At 50.0% G+C, this 20,894-nt stretch overlaps 1 protein-coding gene across 4 annotated transcripts in view; it reads right to left on the bottom strand.

Annotated features, from left to right (window-relative positions):
• The window catches only part of KIAA0513 (KIAA0513 ortholog), a 69,794-nt gene that overhangs the window by 14,607 nt on the left and 34,293 nt on the right, over nt 1–20,894 (bottom strand). For all 4 annotated transcript variants that reach the window (XM_066241997.1, XM_066242000.1, XM_066241998.1 and 1 more), the window contains 5 exons: nt 9,039–9,544; nt 5,687–5,786; nt 4,204–4,277; nt 2,962–3,032; nt 738–945 (listed from right to left, as the gene is read on the bottom strand). In XM_066241997.1, the coding sequence (XP_066098094.1) occupies nt 738–945; nt 2,962–3,032; nt 4,204–4,277; nt 5,687–5,786; nt 9,039–9,367 (782 nt within the window). In that variant the 5' untranslated portion in view covers nt 9,368–9,544. The remainder of the gene's footprint in view (nt 1–737; nt 946–2,961; nt 3,033–4,203; nt 4,278–5,686; nt 5,787–9,038; nt 9,545–20,894) is intronic.

Below are 20,894 nucleotides of genomic sequence, written 5' to 3'. Positions count from 1 at the left end.
CATTCAGTCTCATAACCAATGTGTAGATTTAATGTGTTATTTTTTTCTCTAGAAAAAATTTCTATTAAATCAATGCTGCATTTGTCAATTGCCATTTTTTTGTTTTGGTTTGGAATTTAGGCTTCTTTGTGCTATGTGGGTCAGAAAAGGAAGAAAGCCAAGTGACTCGGTTGTAACCAAGCCACTGGAGGTGACAGCAGGGACCCCGGGGTGGCCAGCACAGGCACCTGGCCCAGGGCTCTCTTGCTGATGTGCCCCCTCTCTCTGTGGAAGCTTTAGCTTCTACACGCCTGTTATAAGGAACCCAAGTTTCTGTGGACAGCTGCTGTCCTGCGTCTACCTCGTTCTTTTAACACAAGTTCTCACCACAGTCAGAGGAGGAAGGAGGAGGGAGGGTTTGTAATTTCCCTCCTGCCAACTGACAATTTCCATATGCTCCTCATCCATCCTAGGAAACACAGACCCACAGGGGACATCCTGCATGTCAACAAACACAATGGCATTTGGAAACCCTTGGAAACCCTGGGGGGCAGGGAGTCAAGCTGGGCTGGCAGCTGCGCTTCTAGCTTCTCGGGAGCAGCTCTCGGGCCCCAAGGCTTGCCAAGGGCGAACAGACTTCCATTAGCAGGCAGGGCCTCCTCTTCACCTGGGACTTAATTGGACCTCTGCTGTGTCTCACACCTGCATGCCTGCCCATCCCCACAGTCAGACGGGGATGCACACCAGGCGACACGTACTCAGTTTTCCTGACCAGGGGTCCCTTCAGCTTGGTCTCCAGACCCCCGAAGAAGCCCTTGACGTTCTCTGTCTTGGCCGACGTGTTCTTCAGCAGCCGCTCGGCGATGTCCTTCTTCTCAGCTAACCAGCTGTTGGCAGACTTCAAGTAGGAGTCAATGCTCCCTGCAGGCTTCTCCTTGGATTCTGAGGGAAGCAGGTGTGGCTTACCTGGAGATGGGGAGGGGGGGAGAGAATGGGAATAAGAACTGTATTGTGCAGCAGCAACAGCAAAGAGCAGAAAGGAACTCCTATGAGCTGCTGGAGCTGCTCTGGTGCCGCAGGGAGACCTCCCTCCACAGTGGCTGGACCCGCAGCGAGAAACAGAAGGCTCAGAGGCACCCGGAGAAGACGTGCACCCGGGCACCTCCTCTCTCAGGGCAGTCATGAGAACTGGCTGTACAAGGGGTCAGCCAGGTGCCGCGGGGCTAACAAAGAGGCAGGCAAGGATCAGCCCCCAAGAAGCACACAGCTCAGAAAGGGGAGCACTGTGCACTCAGAGTGACAGAGTAAGAGAGAAAGCAATAAAATGGCAGGAAGGCCAAGGCCAGGAGGACAACAGAAGAAAGGGTCTTTCCTTGTGGTAGGAGGAGGCATGCAGATTCCAGACAAGCCTGATGGCACCTGGATGGGGCCTGAACCAGGAGGGAGCTGGATGAGGGGGATGGTGAGAGGAGGGTATTCTGGGAGAAGGAAGAGTGTGAGTAGAGGCAACACAAGGAATGTCCCTTTCTAAGGGCAGTGTATGGACCATCAGGCCAAGATGCCCCCTATAGGCCAAGGCATCCCTTACAGGCCAAGATGCCCCTATAGGCCAAGGTGCTTCCTACAGGTCAAAGGGTCCTCTACAGGCCAAGGTACAGAGTATTTCCTACTAATTTAAGCTGTTCTGTGCACAGATGTGACTCAGATAAGCAGTGGCTCGCTGTTCTTTGAGAAGGAGGAGGCACAGGTTGAATGAGGCATTCCCATCTGACCCAGAGGCAGCCGATGAGTGGCCCAGCATCAAGAGCCTGCCCAGTGGAGGTCTGGCCAAGCTCAGGGAGTCAAACCAGCTATGGCCAACAGAACTGCGGGGCTTGCAGAGGATGGCTGTTGGGAGTGAGGAGAGGACCACGCCTAGCTGCAGAGGACAGGGACACACCACAAGAGGGAACCTGTGGATCGCGAAGGGAGGGTCGGAAGGGGGACCAGTGTGAGCACTGCCCTGACCCAGCTCCAGTCCACATGTGGGCCCTCAGAACCCTTCTCCTTATAGCAGCCTGAATGGGACTCTGTTGTAGCAACTTAAGACGGGGAGCCCTGAAGCTCCAATGAACCAGAAAGTTCCAATGGAATGATCCAGAAGCTGCCACAGCCTCAGCATAAAGAAAAGTCTGCACTCTCCATGAAGGCGTCTCTATTTATTTATTTATTTTACAGAGACAGAGAGTGAGTCAGAGAGAGGGATAGACAGGGACAGACAGACAGGAACGGAGAGAGATGAGAAGCATCAATCATTAGTTTTTTCATTAGGTTTCATGAACACCTTAGTTGTTCATTGATTGCTTTCTCATATGTGCCTTGACCGCGGGCCTTCAGCAGACCGAGTGACCCCTTGCTGGAGCCAGCGACCTTGGGTTCAAGCTGGTGAGCTTTTTCCTCAAACCAGATGAGCCCGCACTCAAGCTGGCGACCTCGGGGTCTTGAACCCAGGCCCTCTGCATCCCAGTCCGACGCTCTATTCACTGAGCCACCGCCTGGTCAGGCGATGAAGGCGTCTCTAGACGACACCTGGGAATGCTTCCCAGCCTACAATCCCAGCCTGCTCCTCTCACCTTCCTTCAGCAGCCAACCGTGTTGTGTTTTGCTAAAACTTAGAACTGATGACCTTACGTCAGCAATTCTTGTGCCTGCCACGGATGTCTGCAGAATGCACTTATTTTCTCACTCCCTAACGGCTGGGCGGCTTCCCTCGTGCTGTGGACACGGCCAATGACCTGACCCACAGTACAGACCACATCTCCTCCTATTTCAGGAATCTCACTCCTTGCTCATTCCCTCCCCAGCATCAGCTTTCCTTGTTTTCTGGAAGGCCCACAGCTTTGCCTTTCATGGGGAAGAAATACTCTGTTGATGCCATGTTATAAGTTGGCAAGTCTTGAGTTTCCGAGTTTGCCCTCTGCGTGAGCCCGCTCTGTGTCTTACCAATGTGGTAGTAAGTGAAGCACATAGTCATGAGGTTCTTGGCGGGCCCAAAGTCGTCCATCTGATGACATCTGCAACGAGAAGAGGGCTGACTGGCTAAGTGACCATCCCACCCGATTTTCCCACTGTAAGTTCATGAAACAAGACCAAAATACTTTACCAATGTGCCTAAATTAATACCCCATCCCCAGATGCTACTTAGGAGGGGCAACAAAGATAACCCCCCTTGGCCCAGTTAGGGGAGTGACCCACAGGCACACAGCAGGGAGTGGGGCTGAAACACACAGATCCTCGGCTCTTTCGGTCACTTTCCGCCAGGACATGCATGCCCCATATTTGTGGCGGAACAGGTGCGGAGACACCAATACACAGGGGAATTAGGAGTCAAGAGAAGAGCTCCATTTCTGTTACAAGAAGGAAGGGAAGCATAAAATGGACATGGGGACAGAGAGGTGGCCATGGTATAAGCTACGGGGCCAGGACCTGCTTTGAGGCCACACCGAGGTGATGAGGGGAAGGGGAACGCAAGGATGGTCAAGTCAGCCCCTTCCTTTCCCACCCACAGTCTGCCTCAGCTACCTGGATCATTAAAGCCACTGCAAGGCTTTCCCCAGGTTTAAATGCATCTCTTGGAGTCATAATTTGGAGGACATGTCACCTGCTCTGATGCAAGTCCATGATGTCTGAAGTGGATCTGGCAGCCCTAGAGCCATGGGGCTTCAGCAGGGCAGCCCATGAGCCCTGTGTCCTGCCTCCCACAGCTACACAGAGGCAGGAGGGCCCTGCCCACCGCCCCACACTGTCTACAGACGTCTTTGAGATAAAAGGCCCCAGCAGTGCAATTCTTACTCAGAGCACACTATGTCATCCTACCCTATCATTAAGTGGGTGGTTACCCAGTGTGAAGACTTCACAACAGGAAATCAAGAAAATTCCAGATCTCTGCTGGAGGAGGGTAAGGCCAACTGTGTGTAATCACAGCCTGTCCTGACAACCCAAGTGGAGGAATTTACTCACACCAGCTGCGGTCCTCTCATCCCTACTGCCAGGTAAGGATTCTCACTAGCTCCCTCCCACGGGATTCTGCGCACGACTTCTCCTTTCAGCTGACGCTGGGTGCATCACAGTCACTGTGAGCTGATGACTTGTGTGGCTGCTCCACACAGCTGGGTTGTTGTGGGGCAGGAAGGGAACGAAGACGAGTTCCTGAGGACAGAGGCGCCGAGCAACAGCAGTACTTACTCGAACAGAACCACCGCGAAAGACTGCACCAGGCGGTAGAAGGTCGGCTCTGAGACACACTTGGAATTGCAGCGCTGTCCGGGAAGAGGGAGGACACGTCACGGGGCAGCCAGGTGGCAGAGGCACACTGCAGCCCAGAGAGGCCATGGGCGACCGGGTGAGCATCTCCCGAGGCATCTGGGATAAGAGTCCAGGACCATGACAGCCTCCTCTGCTCTACAGAAACCAGGACCCCCGCACATGCCCAGAGCTCTCTGGAGCACTGGCAGATGTATTCCTGTATCGCCTTATGAAATTTTATTTTATTTTTTTATTTTATTTATTGATTTTAGAGAGAGAGAGTGCACAAGTGAGTGACCATGTGTGAAACAGGAATATTGAGCCCTGACCGGGGTTCGATCCCACAACCTCTGCACTTCTGGACGATGCTAACCAACTGAGCTATCCAGGCAGGGTGCCTTATAAGATTTTAAAAACTAGGAATCTCACACACAAAAAAGTATGGGGGCACAGAACCCCACAATGACAACACTGGCTATTTCTGGATTGTAGATTTATGAGTAGTTTTTCTATTTTTGCTTACCTGTATTTTCTAATTTTTCTTTGAAGAATAAATTATTTGTGGTAAAAAAAAAATTTAAAAATTAAGCACTTGAGCCACTGTACAGGAAAAAAAAACCCTACTGGATATTTACAAAACTTAATTATTTTCTGAACTTATAGGCTGTCACTGGCTTGAAAATATTTTAAGAAAAATTGAATATCAGCCTGAGCAGGTGGTGGCACAGTGGATAGTGTGTCAACCTGGGATGCAGAAGACCCAAGTTTGAAACCCCAAGGTCGCCGGCTTGAGTGCAGGCTCACCAGCTTGAGTGCGGGCTTGCTGGCTTGAGCGTGGGCTAATAGACATGACCCCACGGTTGGTGGCTTAAGCCCAAAGGTCGCTGGTTTGAAACCCAAAGTTGCTGGCTTGAGCAAGGGGTCACTGGCTCAACTGGAGCCCCTGGTAAGGTACATATGAGAAAGCCATCAATGAACAACTAAAGTGCTGCAGCTATGAGTTGATACTTCTTATCTCTCTCCCTTGCTGTCTGTCTGTCCCTCTCTCTTTCTTTCTCTCAAAAACAAAACAAAAAATAACCTGAATATTATAGGTTATTTAATAAAATACACATGGACATACCCACGGGCCTGCCTTTAGAAAACTAACATTTCTGAAATTTCATGCGTGGACAGGCCAGTCTGCTCACTCATTCCTTTCCTGTGCGGCCTCCGAACAAGCCACTGACCACTTCCCACTATTCTAAACAGGCCCTCTCAGAACATCTTGAGATAAGTGATACCTTATTTTTCCTGTTGGGTCATTTCCCTTGACCCTTTTCTTCTGAGCGGAGGAATTGAAAAGGAAGGGAGAATGCTACCATGGGCAGCCCCTCCCATCGCCTCCCCTTGCTGGGCACTCCTCCAAGCACCCCCCCGTTACCTGGGCGCTCACGTATCGGGCAAACCACTCCCGGCCTTTTCCACTTTCACTGCTGCAGTACTCCCCAAACTTGGCTTTCTCCTCCTGGTCCAAATCCTCTCTGAAAAAAATAGCAGAGGTTATGGCAGAAGAAGAAAGAGAGGAACTAATAAGTATTTGCATCCTAGCTGAGTACAGCTGCCTGACCTACATCAGGTCATCTTACCCTCTGGGTAACTCCCACCTATTGCAAAGGGGAGGAGACTGGCTTGGAGGATCAGACACAGCTGAGGAGCAAACAGGGGCTCCATCCAGGCTTCCTGGCTCCAAAGCCCATGTTCCTTCTCCCTTGTCTTCCTGCCTTTGAGGGATTGGTTCTCTAGCTCATCTCACTGATCTTTGGTGATGAGGCCAGCAAGGATCCACCCACTGAATTCAAGAAAGCCTGTCTCAGTAGGACACGTGTCTGATGGCACCTCCCACTAATCAGAAGGAGGGCGTGGTTGCTTGTTCCTTTGGGCTTCTGAAAGCCAGTCTGCTCACCTCTACTCACCCCGTGTGTGAGGGGTGGAGACTGCAGGGGAATCACCACCTCTGGGGTGGACAAAGTGCTCACTAATCTCAAACCACTTCTGGTCACTCTTCATAGGGGTCTAATACTCTACACCAAATTGAATGACTACAAAAATGGAGCAGGGGCTGAAGATCAATTGGTTCATGCAATATTTCATTCATTTAAGGTTTTGTAGAAAAGACCTTGGTCTCACTTATCACCAAACACCAGAGGAAATATGACAATTTGCCAGCCATTTGCAGCGATATTTCAAATGCTCTTGAAAATGCATGCAACCCAGTGTCCCTGTTCCATATTGCCCACTGGATGCCACAAACAGAGACCAGCCTTCCCAGCAAACAGACAAGCTCTGGGATTTCTCCCCTTTTCATTAATGGAGTGTGCTCAGAGGAAGCTGACTAATGTCAGTGTTAGTCAAACAGAATAAGCTGGAAGCCGCATCTACGGCTCTCCCAGAATGCATTCAAATTCAAACATACGTGCATTTTTGGATAGTCAATAGTTGAATAATCATTCAAAATGTCCCTTTATTGAACTGCAGAGAAAACAGGCACACCTGAAAAAAGCAGAAACTAACTTGGCCAGGTTATAAACAAGAGATTTAAATCACGCTAGAAATGAATATATTCTTTGCAGAGTGTCAACAGGCAGAAATTCTTAATGTTTTAATGACAATTAAAAATGCCCCCTCTTCCAGAGCGCCTCAGATTGTAACACGTGAGTAGTGGAGAGGCCTTATTAAAGGGCCGATTCAGCCCTGGTCAGTGGCGCAGTGGAAAGAACCTTGCTCTGGAGTGCCAAGGTCACCTCTTTGACCATGGGGTTGCTGGCTTGAGCACCGGTCAGGGCACATATGAGAAGCAATCAGTGGCACAACTAAGTGGAGTAGGAGCTGACACTTCTTTCTCTCTCTCTCCCTTCTTTTTTTTTTTTTTTTTACGGGGACAGAGAGAGAGAGTCAGAGAGAGGGATAGATAGGGACAGACAGACAGGAACAGAGAGAGATGAGAAGCATCAATCATCAGTTTTTCATTGCAACACCTTAGTTATTCTTTGATTGCTTTCTCATATGTGCCTTGACCGAGCAACCCCTTGTTCAAGCCAGCGACCTTGGGGTCTCGAACCTGGGTCTTCTGCATCCCAGTCCGATGCTCTATCCACTGCGCCACCACCTGGTCAGGCTCTCTCCCTTCTTCTTGAAGAAAAAAAGGCAGATTCAGACTCAGCCCCCAGGCTCAGTGTGGTTGAGTGTGGCTCAACACTGCTTTTCTTTCTTTCTTTTTTTTTTTTTTTTTTTTTTTTTTTCTTCTTTGTATTCCTCCGAAGCTAGAAACGGGGAGGCAGCCAGCCAGACTCCTGCATGCGCCTGACCGGGATCCACCCGGCATGCCCACCAGGGGGCGATGCTCTGCCCATCACGGGGCGTCGCTCTGCCACAATCAGAGCCATTCTAGCGCCTGAGGCAGAGGCCACAGAGCCATCCTCAGCGCCCGGGCCAACTTTGCTCCAGTGGAGCCTTGGCTGCGGGAGGGGAAGAGAGAGACAGAGAGGAAGGAGAGGGGGAGGGGTGGAGAAGCAGATGGGCGCTTCTCCTGTGTGCCCTGGCTGGGAATCGAACCTGGGACTCCTGCATGCCAAGCCAACGCTCTATCACTGAGCCAACTGGCCAGGGCCTGCATTTCTTTTTCTTTCTTTCTTTCTTTCTTTCTTTCTTTCTTTCTTTCTTTCTTTCTTTCTTTCTTTTTTTTTAGAGAGGAAGCATTGGGGGGGAGAGAGAAACATCAACTCATAGTTGCGTCATTTTAGCTGTTGATTTATTGCTTTCTCATATGAGCCTTGACAGGGGCTCCAGCTGAGCCAGTGACCCTTGCTTAAGCCAGCAACCTTGGGCTCAAGCCAACAACCTTGGAGTCATGTGGATGATCCCATGCTCAAACCAGTGACCCTGTGCTCAAGTTGGCAAGCCTGGGCTCAAGCCTGCGACCTCAGGGTTTCAAGCCTGGGACTTCAGCATCCCAGGTTGACACTCTATCCACTGTGCCACCACTGATCAGGAAAGACTGCATTTCTAACAAGCTCCCAGTGATGCTGATAATTCAGGTCTATAGAGAGTCTAAGTAGCAAGACCTTCAGCCCTAAACATGTTGCTGTGACCACCAATCAATACTTGTCACCGCAAATTTGGGTTTGTGCGCCTCCCCTTGCCCTTAGTTGAGATACTAACGCATGAGGGTGGGAGAGCTAGAAGCCTATCCACAGATTCCCTACTCCTCTCACCTACATTCTAAATCCCACCTCTGCTTCCTGCTGCTCCAGTTGTCAATGCTCCTTACTCCCCTCTTCAAGAACCGTGAAAGAAAGAGTGGACGAGGAAGAGTCCCCATCCTAGCAGCCACTTAAGGCTCAGCTGCCCATGAGCACCACAGGAGCGTGGGTCACTGAAACCTTCTTGCCTTATATTGCCCCTAAGTTTAATGCCAGCTAATAACTGTGGCCCCCTAGCCAAGCATGACTCTGACATGGAATGCCAATGCAGAGCGAACCTGAAAGTGCTCGGATACTGGGACTAGAGTCCTCCTGGATTCAGCAGTGATGAGGTCAGGGTATCAGTGGGATGGGCAAAGCAGTGGTAGGAGGCAAGAAAGGGAAAAAATTCCCCAACTGGTTCTATGTGCAACCTAGGGTGGGGTGTGAACCAGTGGGGAGACCCATCCCTGGCCAGCGAGGGGCTGGAAGACCTGGCCCAGGTGACGCTCTGCTCAGGGAAAGAGCTGAGAGCAGGGAGGCCTGGGGGCTTACCCTCCGGAGAAGATCTTCTCCACGTAGCTGCGCATGAACTCCCTGAGCTCCAGGGCCTCCTCGTCCTGGGCTGACTCCGTGCTCTGGTTGGAAGAGAAGGACTCGTTGGAGGAGGAGCGGCGGTACTGGTCCCAGGACGGCTGTGATGGCGACTCGCCCATGTCGTTCTCGCTGTCTGCCGACTCCGTGGTCTCACTCTCTGATGCGCCGTCGCCCTGGGAGCTGTCCCCATCCTGCAGCTTTGGTGGCAGCTCCTCCACAGGTGAGGAGGTGGATGGCTCAGTCTCAAAGTCAATCAGCGAGCCCACGGGGACCTCTGGGGCCTCCATAGCTCAGGTGGGCTGCCAAGGAGGATGCCAGGTGCGGAGGCTGGAGGACTGGATTCCCAGGAGTGTCAGTGGGAGCTGGAGACCAAGTGGGAGCTTGCTAAGCACATGTGACTTGCTTGGCAACTTCTGGTCACCAGGAATGAGACCTCTGGGGAAGCTCACGTGACTCTAAGGCATCTGGGATGGAAGCACATAAACATGATCAGCAGGACAGCAATTTCTCCTTGTGTCAAGGAAATTCAGCACTGAGAAGCCAGGCTTAATGAATGAATTAGGTATCCAATTCCGTGTAAAGAGAAGAGGCTCCAAACTTCCAGAATTTGGGACATTTCTACACTACTGTCATGTTCCTCCTGTCTGCTTTACTGTTAAACACCTGGTGTGTATATGGTAGGCACTCAATAAGTATTTGTTGAATAAATGAAAAAATAAATACCAACAATCAGGCTTTCTCCAAACTAAGCAAACAGGCTTCAAGAGGGCCACATCTGTCGGCCCTCTCCCCACTCCACCTACCAGCCTGAGGCCAATAAGTAAAAAGTCTGACCCAGGCTGGAATCAGTCACTAGAGACACACCTGCGGCCCACTGCCACTGGGGTCAACAGCTAAGGAAAATAAATAGTTGTCGTCAGGCGCATCAAGAAAAGAGGCTTCTTTCTGCTAAGCACATGGGCCCCTCACCTCCTAGGCCTGGGCTGGCTTCCTTCCTTCCTTCCTTCCTTCCTTCCTTCCTTCCTTCCTTCCTTCCTTCCTTCCTTCCTCCCTCCCTCCCTCCCTCCCTCCCTCCCTCCCTCTTTCTTTCTTTTTAATATTTATTTTATTGATTTTAGCAAGAGAGGAAGGGAGGACATTGACCTATTCCTGTATGCGCCCTGACTGGGGATCGAACCGCAACCTCTGTGCGTTGCGACAATGCTCCAACCATTAATCAAGCTATCCGGCCAGGGCTCCTGGTCTCCTTTCTTAGCATTCTTTCACTCAAGACCCAGAACCTTCATAGGCTTCAGGTATATGTCCTTTCTCATCATCTCTCTCAAACCCTCCAATGATTTCTAAGCGTCATCAGCCACCTGCACCCAGCCTCTCCTTTTCACCCTTCTCCCTGCTCTATAGCCATGGTGGAAAATGACATTTGCCTTCTGGTGTCTGTCCTCCTGTTACTTAGGCTGGGCATCCTCTTCCTTCTCTTCTATCTTCTTCCCTCATCCCCAGCCGGAATTCTAACTACCCCTCAAGGCTTGGTGTAGTACTAGCTCTTCTGAGAAGCTTCCCTCCAATCCTACTGAAAAGAATTTACTTACCGAGTCCTCTGTGGACCCTGGCACTTTACTTACATTCATTTATAATTCTGTTTGTTTGACAGGTAGATATTAGTATTTCTGTTTATCTTACTAAAGTATAACCCCTGGAGGGTGGAGAAGATCTTAGCCACCTTTGTAGCAATCCAAGTGGCCAGCACCGAATCTTGACTAAGTAAGTGCTCACTGTATGTCTGCTGAATGAAGACCAGACCTGACCGTGAACATGCTCTAAGAGAGATGATGACACAGGCTACGTAGCAGCAGAGCTGGGAACAGCATCTTTGCTTTTAAACCAGGTCTCCTGACAGCCAGTTCGGGAGTCACCTGCCAGTCTGGGCCCTCCCTTCCCCGTGAGGAGGGGCAGACAGTGAAGCAGGAAGTAGAGGCCCTCGGACTGCCAAAACTCCTCCAGGCAGGAGCCTATCGCAAGCCGGGGGCACATCCCTCTCCTCCCTTTTTGCAGACCCAAATATCTAGGGTCGCACAGGGCAGACAGCTGCTGATATTGATGAACTAATGCATCTTCTGAGCGTAATTCAATATCAAAACTGCATTTACTGCCGGTTTGGAGCTTCGTGTTCTTAAATCGATTATGGGTTTCTCCAAATTCCCTAGCCCAGGATATTTTTAAATGGTATTTTTAAATGCCCTGAGTCTGAAAGAAAGGATGGCTGGTTCCTTGTCATCAAAGTGGCAACAGCACACCCTTATAGAGTTCTATAAAGCTTGCTTTGGTTCAAAAAAGAGATGCACAAGCCCCAGTGTAAAAGAACTTTCTGGGTCAGGAGAGCACCCGGGGCTCTCAGGGGCTCAGACAGGAGCACACTGCCACTCAGAGGGCCTGCGGCTGGGAGAGGCAGGCTGGGGTCGGGTCGCCCTGGGTCCTGCTTCACCAGCCCTCAGTGAGCCCTGGCCTCTGCTCTCTGGGCTGGGCCTCCCCATCTGAGACATCGTGGCCAGGCTAGAGCTCTGAGGTCCTTCTAGTAATCGTGTTCCCAGACTCTAAGGAACAGAAGTCACATCTAGAATAACACACCTGATAGTAAAATGAAAAAAAAAATCACACACTAGGAAAATGTTTGCAGTCACTGTGATAGGAAAATTGAGTCAATCAATATTATAAATTCACCCAAATCCAACCATAAAAAAATCTATATTCTATCAGATATACTAAAATCTATAATATATAAACTCTACTCAAATAGGTAAGGCACACGAGAGGAAACACCATTATTAAATGCTTAGACAATTTTTTAACCCATACTAATAACCACATATCTAGAAAGGCAAGTTAAAACAACTAGGTACCATCTTATACTACTAAATTAGCAAAAATTTAAAAATAACCCAAATGCTGACTAGGTTATGATAAAACCAATATTCTCAAACAATCCTGGTAACAGGGATAAAAACTTTAGAAAGCAGTTTCTATAATTCTTATTTCTCCTCTGACCCAGAAATTTAAATGCTTAGAATTTATCCTAAGAAAATAATTCAAAACACTCAAAAACAGGTGAAGAAAAATGCTCAACTGCAGCAGCATTTCTAATCCTGATTAATTGGGGGTAAAAATCTAAATATAGTAAAAGGGCAAATAAATCCTAAAAGAATTGATGCAATCACAATCGGTGTATATGCAATTAGAAAACAATTAGAACATCAGTGAACCTTCGCTTTATAATTAAGTAAACAAAATATCTTATAGTCAACAAATAATTACTTAATCCTACTGTGTGTCATCCTTTGTGAATGAGCTTTAATGTTACTGCAATTACAATTGTGTACACATAGGAAAAAGGACTGGAGAAGAAGAGAGAAGTGTAGCCTGGGGCTGGCATGGAGGCAATTTCCCTTTTTATTTTGTTCTTTATCACAACAATGCAGTTTGCCATAAACAAAAATTCACATGAAAAAGGAAACAAGTACCTCGAAACATTTCAATGGACAGAGGGGCTGTTTTTATTTACCAAAGCAGAATCCCCACAGCACAAGTTCAAGAGCAGACTGAATTATTGTGGCTATTTCTGGTCCAGCCTGAGGCTAATGAGAAGCTCTCCCAGCGCCTTCCTCGCCAGAAAATTCTGGGAGTGCAGTGAGTCATCCTTTCCCAGAAGCCTCCTCTATGGTCTCAGGAAGGAGGGGACACAGTGAGACGGAAAGGCACCAAGTGGGGGCCCAGACCTGAGCACCGTGAGGGCACTGTGGGCTGCAGCACTGGGGCTCTGGGGCCTTGTGCACTGTCATCTCATAGCGCGGTCTCTGGGCCCCCTTAGCCCGGGCATCTCACATCTCTTGGGGAAGAGGGCAGGGACGCCAAGCTTATTCATAGACCCAGCAGCAGGGTGAAGGGGCCATTCGTGCTGAGGGCCTTGGAAGCCATCCCACACTTTTCCTCTAGGAAGGAAATGTAATTATGGGCCTCTGTGCAGGACAAGGTGATGGTCACTCTGAGTACACTAGGATCACACACCTCAAGTGTTGGGCAAGCCAGAGGGGAGCCCAGTGGGGACCGACACCCCTGTAGATCCAGACTCTGAGTCTCAGGGTTTTTAAATCACAGCGAATCTTTGCAATTCCAGAGTGTGGATTTAAAAATGCTTTTCTACAGACTAGTAGCAGAATAAATTTTCCCACAATTGTACTTTTATAATTTATTCCCTAAACCTTATGAAGTTTCTACCAACCATATACTACTGTGCACAGAGCTGGGAACACAGCTATGAGCAAGGCCGTATGGAGCATCTGGTGTGTGTGTGTGTGTGCGCGTGCGTGTGTGTGTTTTGGGGGGCAGGGGGAGGGTAAGAGATAGTTAATAAGATAAAAACCGAGAGACAGTCTCAAGGATCCCTGAGAGTGCTGGGGCAAGTGGCTTCTTTGGATTAGGGGTTAGGAAGGCGGGCGTCTGCGCTGAGACGGAAGATCAGCTGGGAAGACTTGAGGGTCTGCTGAGCAGAGGAGAGTGGTCTGGGCAGTGGGAACAGCCTGTATAGAGGCCTAGGCGGTGATGACTTTGGAAAGTTCAGGAACTGGGAAGGTAGATGAAGTGGAGAGCAGCTGCTCCAGAGAAGAGGTTGGCCAGGTGGGCTGGGCCAGATGTGCGGGGAGGGCTTGTCCGCATGGTGGGAGCCTGGAACGCATTCTAAGGGCGCTGGGCAGCCATGGGAGGAATTGAGCACAGGCAGCTGTGGAGAACAGGAGGGGGGCACAGGGGCCGGCAATCACATTCTGGTGGGAGGTTTCCTGACCTCCTGCAGCCCCTCCTCCCACCCAGCCTTTCCCGCCACAGCAGGCCCAGCTGCAGCAGGGACTCGGAAGGAGATTGCCTTCCTACCGCTGCTCAGCCACATCCCCAAGGCTTTGCTCAAACTCTGATTTCCCCAACACCCCTGAGCAACCAGAGGTAGGACTTCCCTAGCAAGCTGGCCTGAGGCAATCAGATGAGGTTCTCTGGGGGAGGATCCAGAACTTGCTGTAACTCTGCCCCTTGCCATTAACCTCAGGCAACTCTGTATTTTTTACTGTTCCCAAGAACTATCAGACATGCTATTTCTCCCACAAGAAGAAAAGGCTACCAAATCTTACTGGACCAGCACGCATACACACATGGGCTCATGTTCCTGTCTACCTGGCTCGTCTCCCATCTCACACCATCAGTAAATCAAGGCTGGAGAGGTGAAGTGGGGAGGCCTCCAACACCCAGCTCAGAAGTAATGAAGCATGGAATCAAAACACAGATCACCTGCAAAGCCTGCGCTCCTGAGTATAGCCACCTTCCTGATGCACCACGCTGCTGGTATAGCCACCTTCCTGATGCACCACGCTGCTGGTATAGCCACCTTCCTGATGCACCACGCTGCTGGTATAGCCACCTTCCTGATGCACCACGCTGCTGGTATAGCCACCTTCCTGATGCACCACGCTGCTGGTATAGCCACCTTCCTGATGCACCCGAGGATACACTTTTAGAAGTGGAGTTGCAGGGTCAGAGGTTTGCACGCTATGAAGGCTATGATGGTATTGCTGAATTATCTCCCCCAAAGTCTGTACTGTGGCCATGTATACTTGGCGGGTTTTACATCTGCACCTTAGTTTTACCTGTAAGGTCAAAACACTGCCATATCCTCAGTCCCGAACTCTGATCTGTTTGTTTCGCTCCGGTTTAAGTGCAGGGCACTGTGCAAGGCAGGGTAGGTACACTCTGCAGACGAGGAGACTGGGATCCGGGGGCCAGTGTCTTTAGAGAATCAGAACACCCCCTCATCCCTGCATCTGACGAAGGCATCTGGTTTCATTACTTTACCTGATGACAGGCCCACATAAAGGAAAAGCAACCTCTTCTTCCCTGAGTTTCAGCTCCAGTCAGTCAGACTGGAAGAATCATTTTAAAATCTCTATTGGTTTCCTATTTTCGGAAAACGTGCATGTGAATTTCTGTTTGCCCCGATCATTGGGATTATTAGCAAGATAAATGACTCACACACGGAAGGTCTCAGAAGCACACATAGGGAGGCTTAGGGGGGAGAGCTGAACAAGACTCCGTGACAACGTGACATGGCTAAAAAAAGAAATGGAGGTTGATATTATCAGAATGGTTGATGCTTCCTAAGGCACAAAAATACGTAAAAATGGTTCATTTTTTATCACTCCATCAAGCTGCTAGGGCAGTACTGCAAATTTACTCCCACTTTAGACATGAGAAGTCTGGGGCTGGAGGAGAGAGGTGTATGGCTGTGTGGGGTCACTTGGCAAGTGGGTGGACAGCAGGATCACCTACTGTTCAGGACTGGAGGTCAAAGGTCCCTTGAGATGCTGCCTGAACTTCTGCTATATTTTGACATCTCTTCAACCACATCTTAAATGTCATCCGCTGGGGCCTCACGTAAAGCAGTGAGCCAACTACCCACAGAAAACCTATCTTGCTTTGCCTAAGTGCGGTAGAGGGCCAGTGAACTTCTGAAGAACGGCACACCCCTACCAAACGTGAATTACTATAGTAAAAGACCCTCTACCCTGAGACCCTGGTTCATAACACGGCAGCTCCATCCGCACTCATGCCAAGGTCTTCTCCAAACAGAGAGAAGGTGAAGGTCTTGGGTGGGGAGTAGAGTATTAATAACTCTTTCTCCACAGTCACCAGACTCATGCTAACACTGGGATTTAACCCTTGGAGGACGATTCGCTCCCGGGATGTGGGCACCATCCTTCATTCGTACAGCCTTCTTTGACTAATGCAGCAACCGGTCAATTGAGTGCCCTCTAGGGCTTTTCAGTAAATGTCTTTCAGGAAACATGCCCAAAGAACCCAAGAAAAGTAAGTCTGTTCTTCCTCTGTGGTTGTGACCACAGGCGTCCTGAAGATCATGACTCCGCATGACCTGTGATAGAAGGGAAGGGTCAACGTGACCGGCTAATGGGGCTGGTGAGCCTGAGCTCATCCAGGAGTGGGGCCAGGGCTTCTGGTCTGATGGCATCTTCTTAGCTGGATGTCTTAGCTGGACTCTGCCCAGGATGAGAGGAGACAGCCAGGCCAAGGGGGAACGCCAGCCCTCACCATATGAGGCCCAGTTCAGCGGGGATGCTTCTCACCTAAGCGGTTCTCAAACTGGGCCTGGGCACCCAGACACCTGAGCAAAGTCACAGGGGTGCCATGGGATATTTCCATTTTTTTGAGAGAAACACGGTAATAACTTGACACTTGCTGGACACAAAGCAAACTACTAGCTCAAACAGTTTCACCATTAAGATCACGCTGCATTCCTTCAGATACCATATCTTTGTGAAGCTGGATTTTTAGCAGTTTACCATAATAAAAAGCAAGCATGGCCTGACAAGGCGGTAGCGCAGGGGATAGAGCATCGGACTGGGATGCGGAGGACCCAGGTTCAAGACCCCGAGGTCGCCCGCTTGAGTGCAGGCTCATCTGGTTTAAGCAAAGCTCACCAGCTTGGACCCAACGTCGCTGGCTCGAGCAAGGGGGTCACTCAGTCTGCTGAAGGCCCACGATCAAGGCACATATGAGAAAGCAATCAATGAACAACTAAGGTGTTGCAATGAAAAACTGATGATTGATGCTTCTCATCTCTCCGTTCCTGTCTGTCAATCCCTCTCTATGACTCTCTCTCTGTTAAAAAAAAAAAAAAAAAAGCAAGCATGGCACAAAAATCAATGTAAGAGAGGAAAGCAGAGTGGCCATGTCTGACCTGATTCCAAGGATTAGAATTTGTGCTGAACCCAACAGCTGTGCCTGTCCCGTTAGCAATTATGTATTATTATTATTTCTTTTTAGTGAGAGGAGGGGAGGCAGAGAGACAGACTCCTACATGCATGCACCCAGACTGGGATCCACTGGGCAAGCCCACTAGGGGGTGATGCTCTGCTGGTCTGGGGTGTTGCTCTGTTGCTTAGCAACCAAGGTCTTCTTAGCACTGAGGCAGAGGCCATGGAGCCATCCTCAGCACCCAGGGCCAACTAACTCCAATGGAGCCATGACTGCAGGAGGGACTGAGCGAGACGAGGAGAGGAGAGGAGAGGAGAGGAGGGGAGGGGAGGGGAGGGGAGGAGGAGAAGCAGATAGTTGCTTCTCCTGTGTGCCCTGAGTGGGACTCAAACCCAGAACATCCACACACCAGGCCAATGCTCTACCACCGAGCCAACTCGCCAGGGCCACAATTGTGGTTGTTTAAGAATGAAAAAGAATATTTTTTAAAAGGTGTAGTAGACTGTGGATCGTGACCCTGGTGGGGGTCGAACGACCAAAACACAGGGGTCGCCTAAAGCCATCAGAAAATACATAGTGGCCCTGGCCAGTTGGCTCAGTGGTAGAGCGTCGGCCTGGCGTGCAGGAGTCCTGGGTTCGATTCCCAGCCAGGGCACACAGGAGAAGCGCCCATCTGCTTCTCCACCCCTCTCCCTCTCCTTCCTCTCTGTCTCTCTCTTCCCCTTCCGCAGCCGAGGCTCCATTGGAGCAAAAGATGGCCCGGGCGCTGGGGATAGCTCCTTGGCCTCCGCCCCAGGCGCTAGAGTGGCTCTGATCACGACAGAGCAACACCCCGGATGGGCAGAGCATTGCCCCCTGGTGGACGTGCCGGATGGATCCCGGTCGGGCGCATGCGGGAGTCTGTCTGACTGCCTCCCCATTTCCAGCTTCAGAAAAATACAAAAAAAAAAAAAAAAAATACATGGCCCTGGCCGGTTGGCTCAGCAGTAGAGCGTCGGCCTGGCGTGCGGGGGACCCAGGTTCGATTCCTGGCCAGGGCACATAGGAGAAGCGCCCATTTGCTTCTCCACCCCACCCCCCTCCTTCCTCTCTGTCTCTCTCTTCCCCTTCCGCAGCCGAGGCTCCATTGGAGCAAAAGATGGCCCGGGCGCTGGGGATGGCTCCTTGGCCTCTGCCCCAGGCACTAGAGTGGCTCTGGTCGCGGCAGAGCGATGCCCCGGAGGGGCAGAGCATCGCCCCCTGGTGGGCAGAGCATTGCCCCTGGTGGGCGTGCCGGGTGGATCCCGGTCGGGCGCATGCGGGAGTCTGTCTGACTGTCTCTCCCCGTTTCCAGCTTCAGAAAAATACAAAAAAAAAAAAAAAAAGAAAATACATAATGCATATATTACAGATACGAAGTAGCCACCAAAATTATTTTTTGGTTTGAGGTCACCGCAACATGAGGAACTGTATTGCGGGGTCACGGCATTAGAAAGGTTTAGAACCGCTGGAATAGTGGCTCCACAACAGGACTTTGCAGATATGATTAAACTCAGGGCCTTGAGATAGGGAGATGATCCCAGATTACCTGGGTGGGCCCAACATATTCACAAAAGGCCTAAAAAAGGGAAGCTGGAGGGTCAGAGTCAGAGGAGATGGGGTGATGCTATGAGGCTGGCGGTGAAGGTGGAAAAAGGTACACAAGCCAAGGGATGCAGGTGGCCCCAGAAGCTGAAAAAGACCAAGGAATAAGATTCTCCTCTGGAGTTTCCAGAAGGACCCAGCCCTGCCGACACCTTGATGTTAGCCCAGTTAGACTGATTTTGAACTTTTGCCTTCCAAAACTGTAAAATAGTAAATGCTGTAAGCCAAAGTCATTTTCTGTTTGTTTGTTTGTTTGTTTTAAAGCAGTCATAGGAAACTAATACCAACAGCTAATATATTGTTAGGACATAAATACACATAAAGTTGTTAAAATTGTGTTTGGTTTTTTTTTTTTGTATTTTTCTGAAGTGAGAAGCAGGGAGGCAGAAAGACAGACTCTCACAGAGCCCCACTGGGATCTATCCAGCAAGCCCAGCAGTGGGCGATGCTCTGCCCATCTGGGGCGTCGCTCCATTACAACTGGAGCCATTTTTTTAGTGCCTGAGGTGAAAAGGCCATGGAGCCATCATCAGCGCCCGGGCCAACTTTGCTCCAATGGAGCTTTGGCTGCAGGAAGGGAAGAGAGAGACAGAGAGGAAGGAGAGGGGGAGGGGTGGAGAAGCAGATGGGTGCTTCTCCTGTGTGCCCTGACCAGGAATTGAATCCGGGACTTCCACATGCCAGGCTGATGCTCTACCGCTGAGCCAACCAGGCAGGACCTCAAATTGTTTAATATTTGTTTTAGTTTAGGGTGCCAGGGAAAAAAGTGACTGAGACACTAAGGGGCTGTGAAAGCTTGGGAGTCTCAGGCTTAGAAAGAAGGCCCAGGGCCCACACCCAACAAATCCCTTCTCTGCCACTTGAGCCTCCAACCCGACTGCAGGGTCTTCGTCCCTGTGGAGATCATTTAGCTTTTATTTCCCTTTATTAGGAACAGATCATCAGAGGGAGATCTGGAAATAGAAAAGAGGAAGAAAGACCTCTTGATCCTACAATCCCATCTCTGTTTCTGTGTATTCCTTTCTAGTCTTTGCCAATAGGCAAAAAAAATTTTTTTCCATTAATGCCAAGAGAAATCCGAATTTTTGCTTTGCACCTAGCCAGAGGCTATCCCTCTTGTGACATCTACAAACATGCGGGCACCCACTGAATAGAGTTCTCTGGTCCCCTGAAGAACATTATGTTTCCAATTGACGTAACAGAGGTCAGCAGTCAGCCTGGTTTGGCTGTAGGAATTAGGGCAAACAGACCCTGGGCTTAGATTTCTGGTCTCTGAGATAACTGAACTTGGTCAATTGCTAGAAGACTGCTTCTGTTATCTGCTTCTGTTCAGCTCTAATAGTGAACAGTTTCCAGGAAAATCGTGCCTCACTGAACTAGCTGGAGGAAAGGAGGAGGAGAAGAAGGAAGAGACGGCTTTCAACAGGCTGCTGAATGCAACCACCCTGTAAGGACAGTGCTGTGAACACGATGGACGGAAATGTACATTATCGAGGTTCAGTCCTCAGCTCCACTGCACCAGTCCCTGCCCTCCCTGGTGGAATAGAGGAATCACAGTATGGGAACGGCTCTGCATCCCCCACCCTTCCTCCCTCCCAGCCTGCCACAAATAATTAGCAGCAGCAGCAGCAGCAGCGCAGCGGCGGCGGCACAGTCTCCTCTTGCAGCTCCGTCTGCATTTGTTCAGCCCACTCAGCACCCCCGGACGCCCCAACCCCCCTGCAGTCACTAGTCAGAGCTGGGGCGGGCTATGGTGAGGACGCCCAGAAACCCTCCTGCACAGCCTGGCCCTCCACTGTCCCAGCCAGACCGCAGCACGAGCCCAGGCTCTAAAAAAAAAAAAAAAAAAAAAGCTGCTTCCTGTTGTTCAGAACCTCTCACGCTCTGAGACCACAACAAGGACTTAGATCTGCCTCTGCTGGGGGCTGCACAGCTCAGCCCGAATAAAGCTCCTGACAAACAAATCCGCTCATCAGTTTCTGGCTGGTACCAGGGACTGACTTTTGGGCATTGGGGCTATGAAGCAACAGTCGTTCCAATGTTAAATAAGAAGAAATGTCATGGGTGTCCTTTCAGATATCAGTGTGTTCGAGCAGCTACTCAGACATAGGATCGAGGGCGACTTGCCGGCCAGTGGAATCACAGAAACCCGTCACTGCAGTTGGGCAGTGAATACAGCAGTGTTTCCTGGCAGCCAGAACAAAAATGGGAATCGTACTAGGTCATAAAATTCTTTTCATTCTGACAAATTCATCTGCAGGCTAACTTTTTTTCAGACACTGAATTTAAAAATGAATTTTTCAAAAAGGTCCTCATATGAAAAGACACTAATTAGTATGAAAGTCTCTTAACAAGGTTCTGTAAAAGAGAAAGATGTTGGAACAT

The sequence above is a fragment of the Saccopteryx bilineata genome, chromosome 9 (assembly GCF_036850765.1).
Source record: "Saccopteryx bilineata isolate mSacBil1 chromosome 9, mSacBil1_pri_phased_curated, whole genome shotgun sequence".
Classification (NCBI taxonomy): Eukaryota; Metazoa; Chordata; class Mammalia; order Chiroptera; family Emballonuridae; genus Saccopteryx; species Saccopteryx bilineata.
This window is presented reverse-complemented; position numbering and strand designations above follow the sequence as displayed.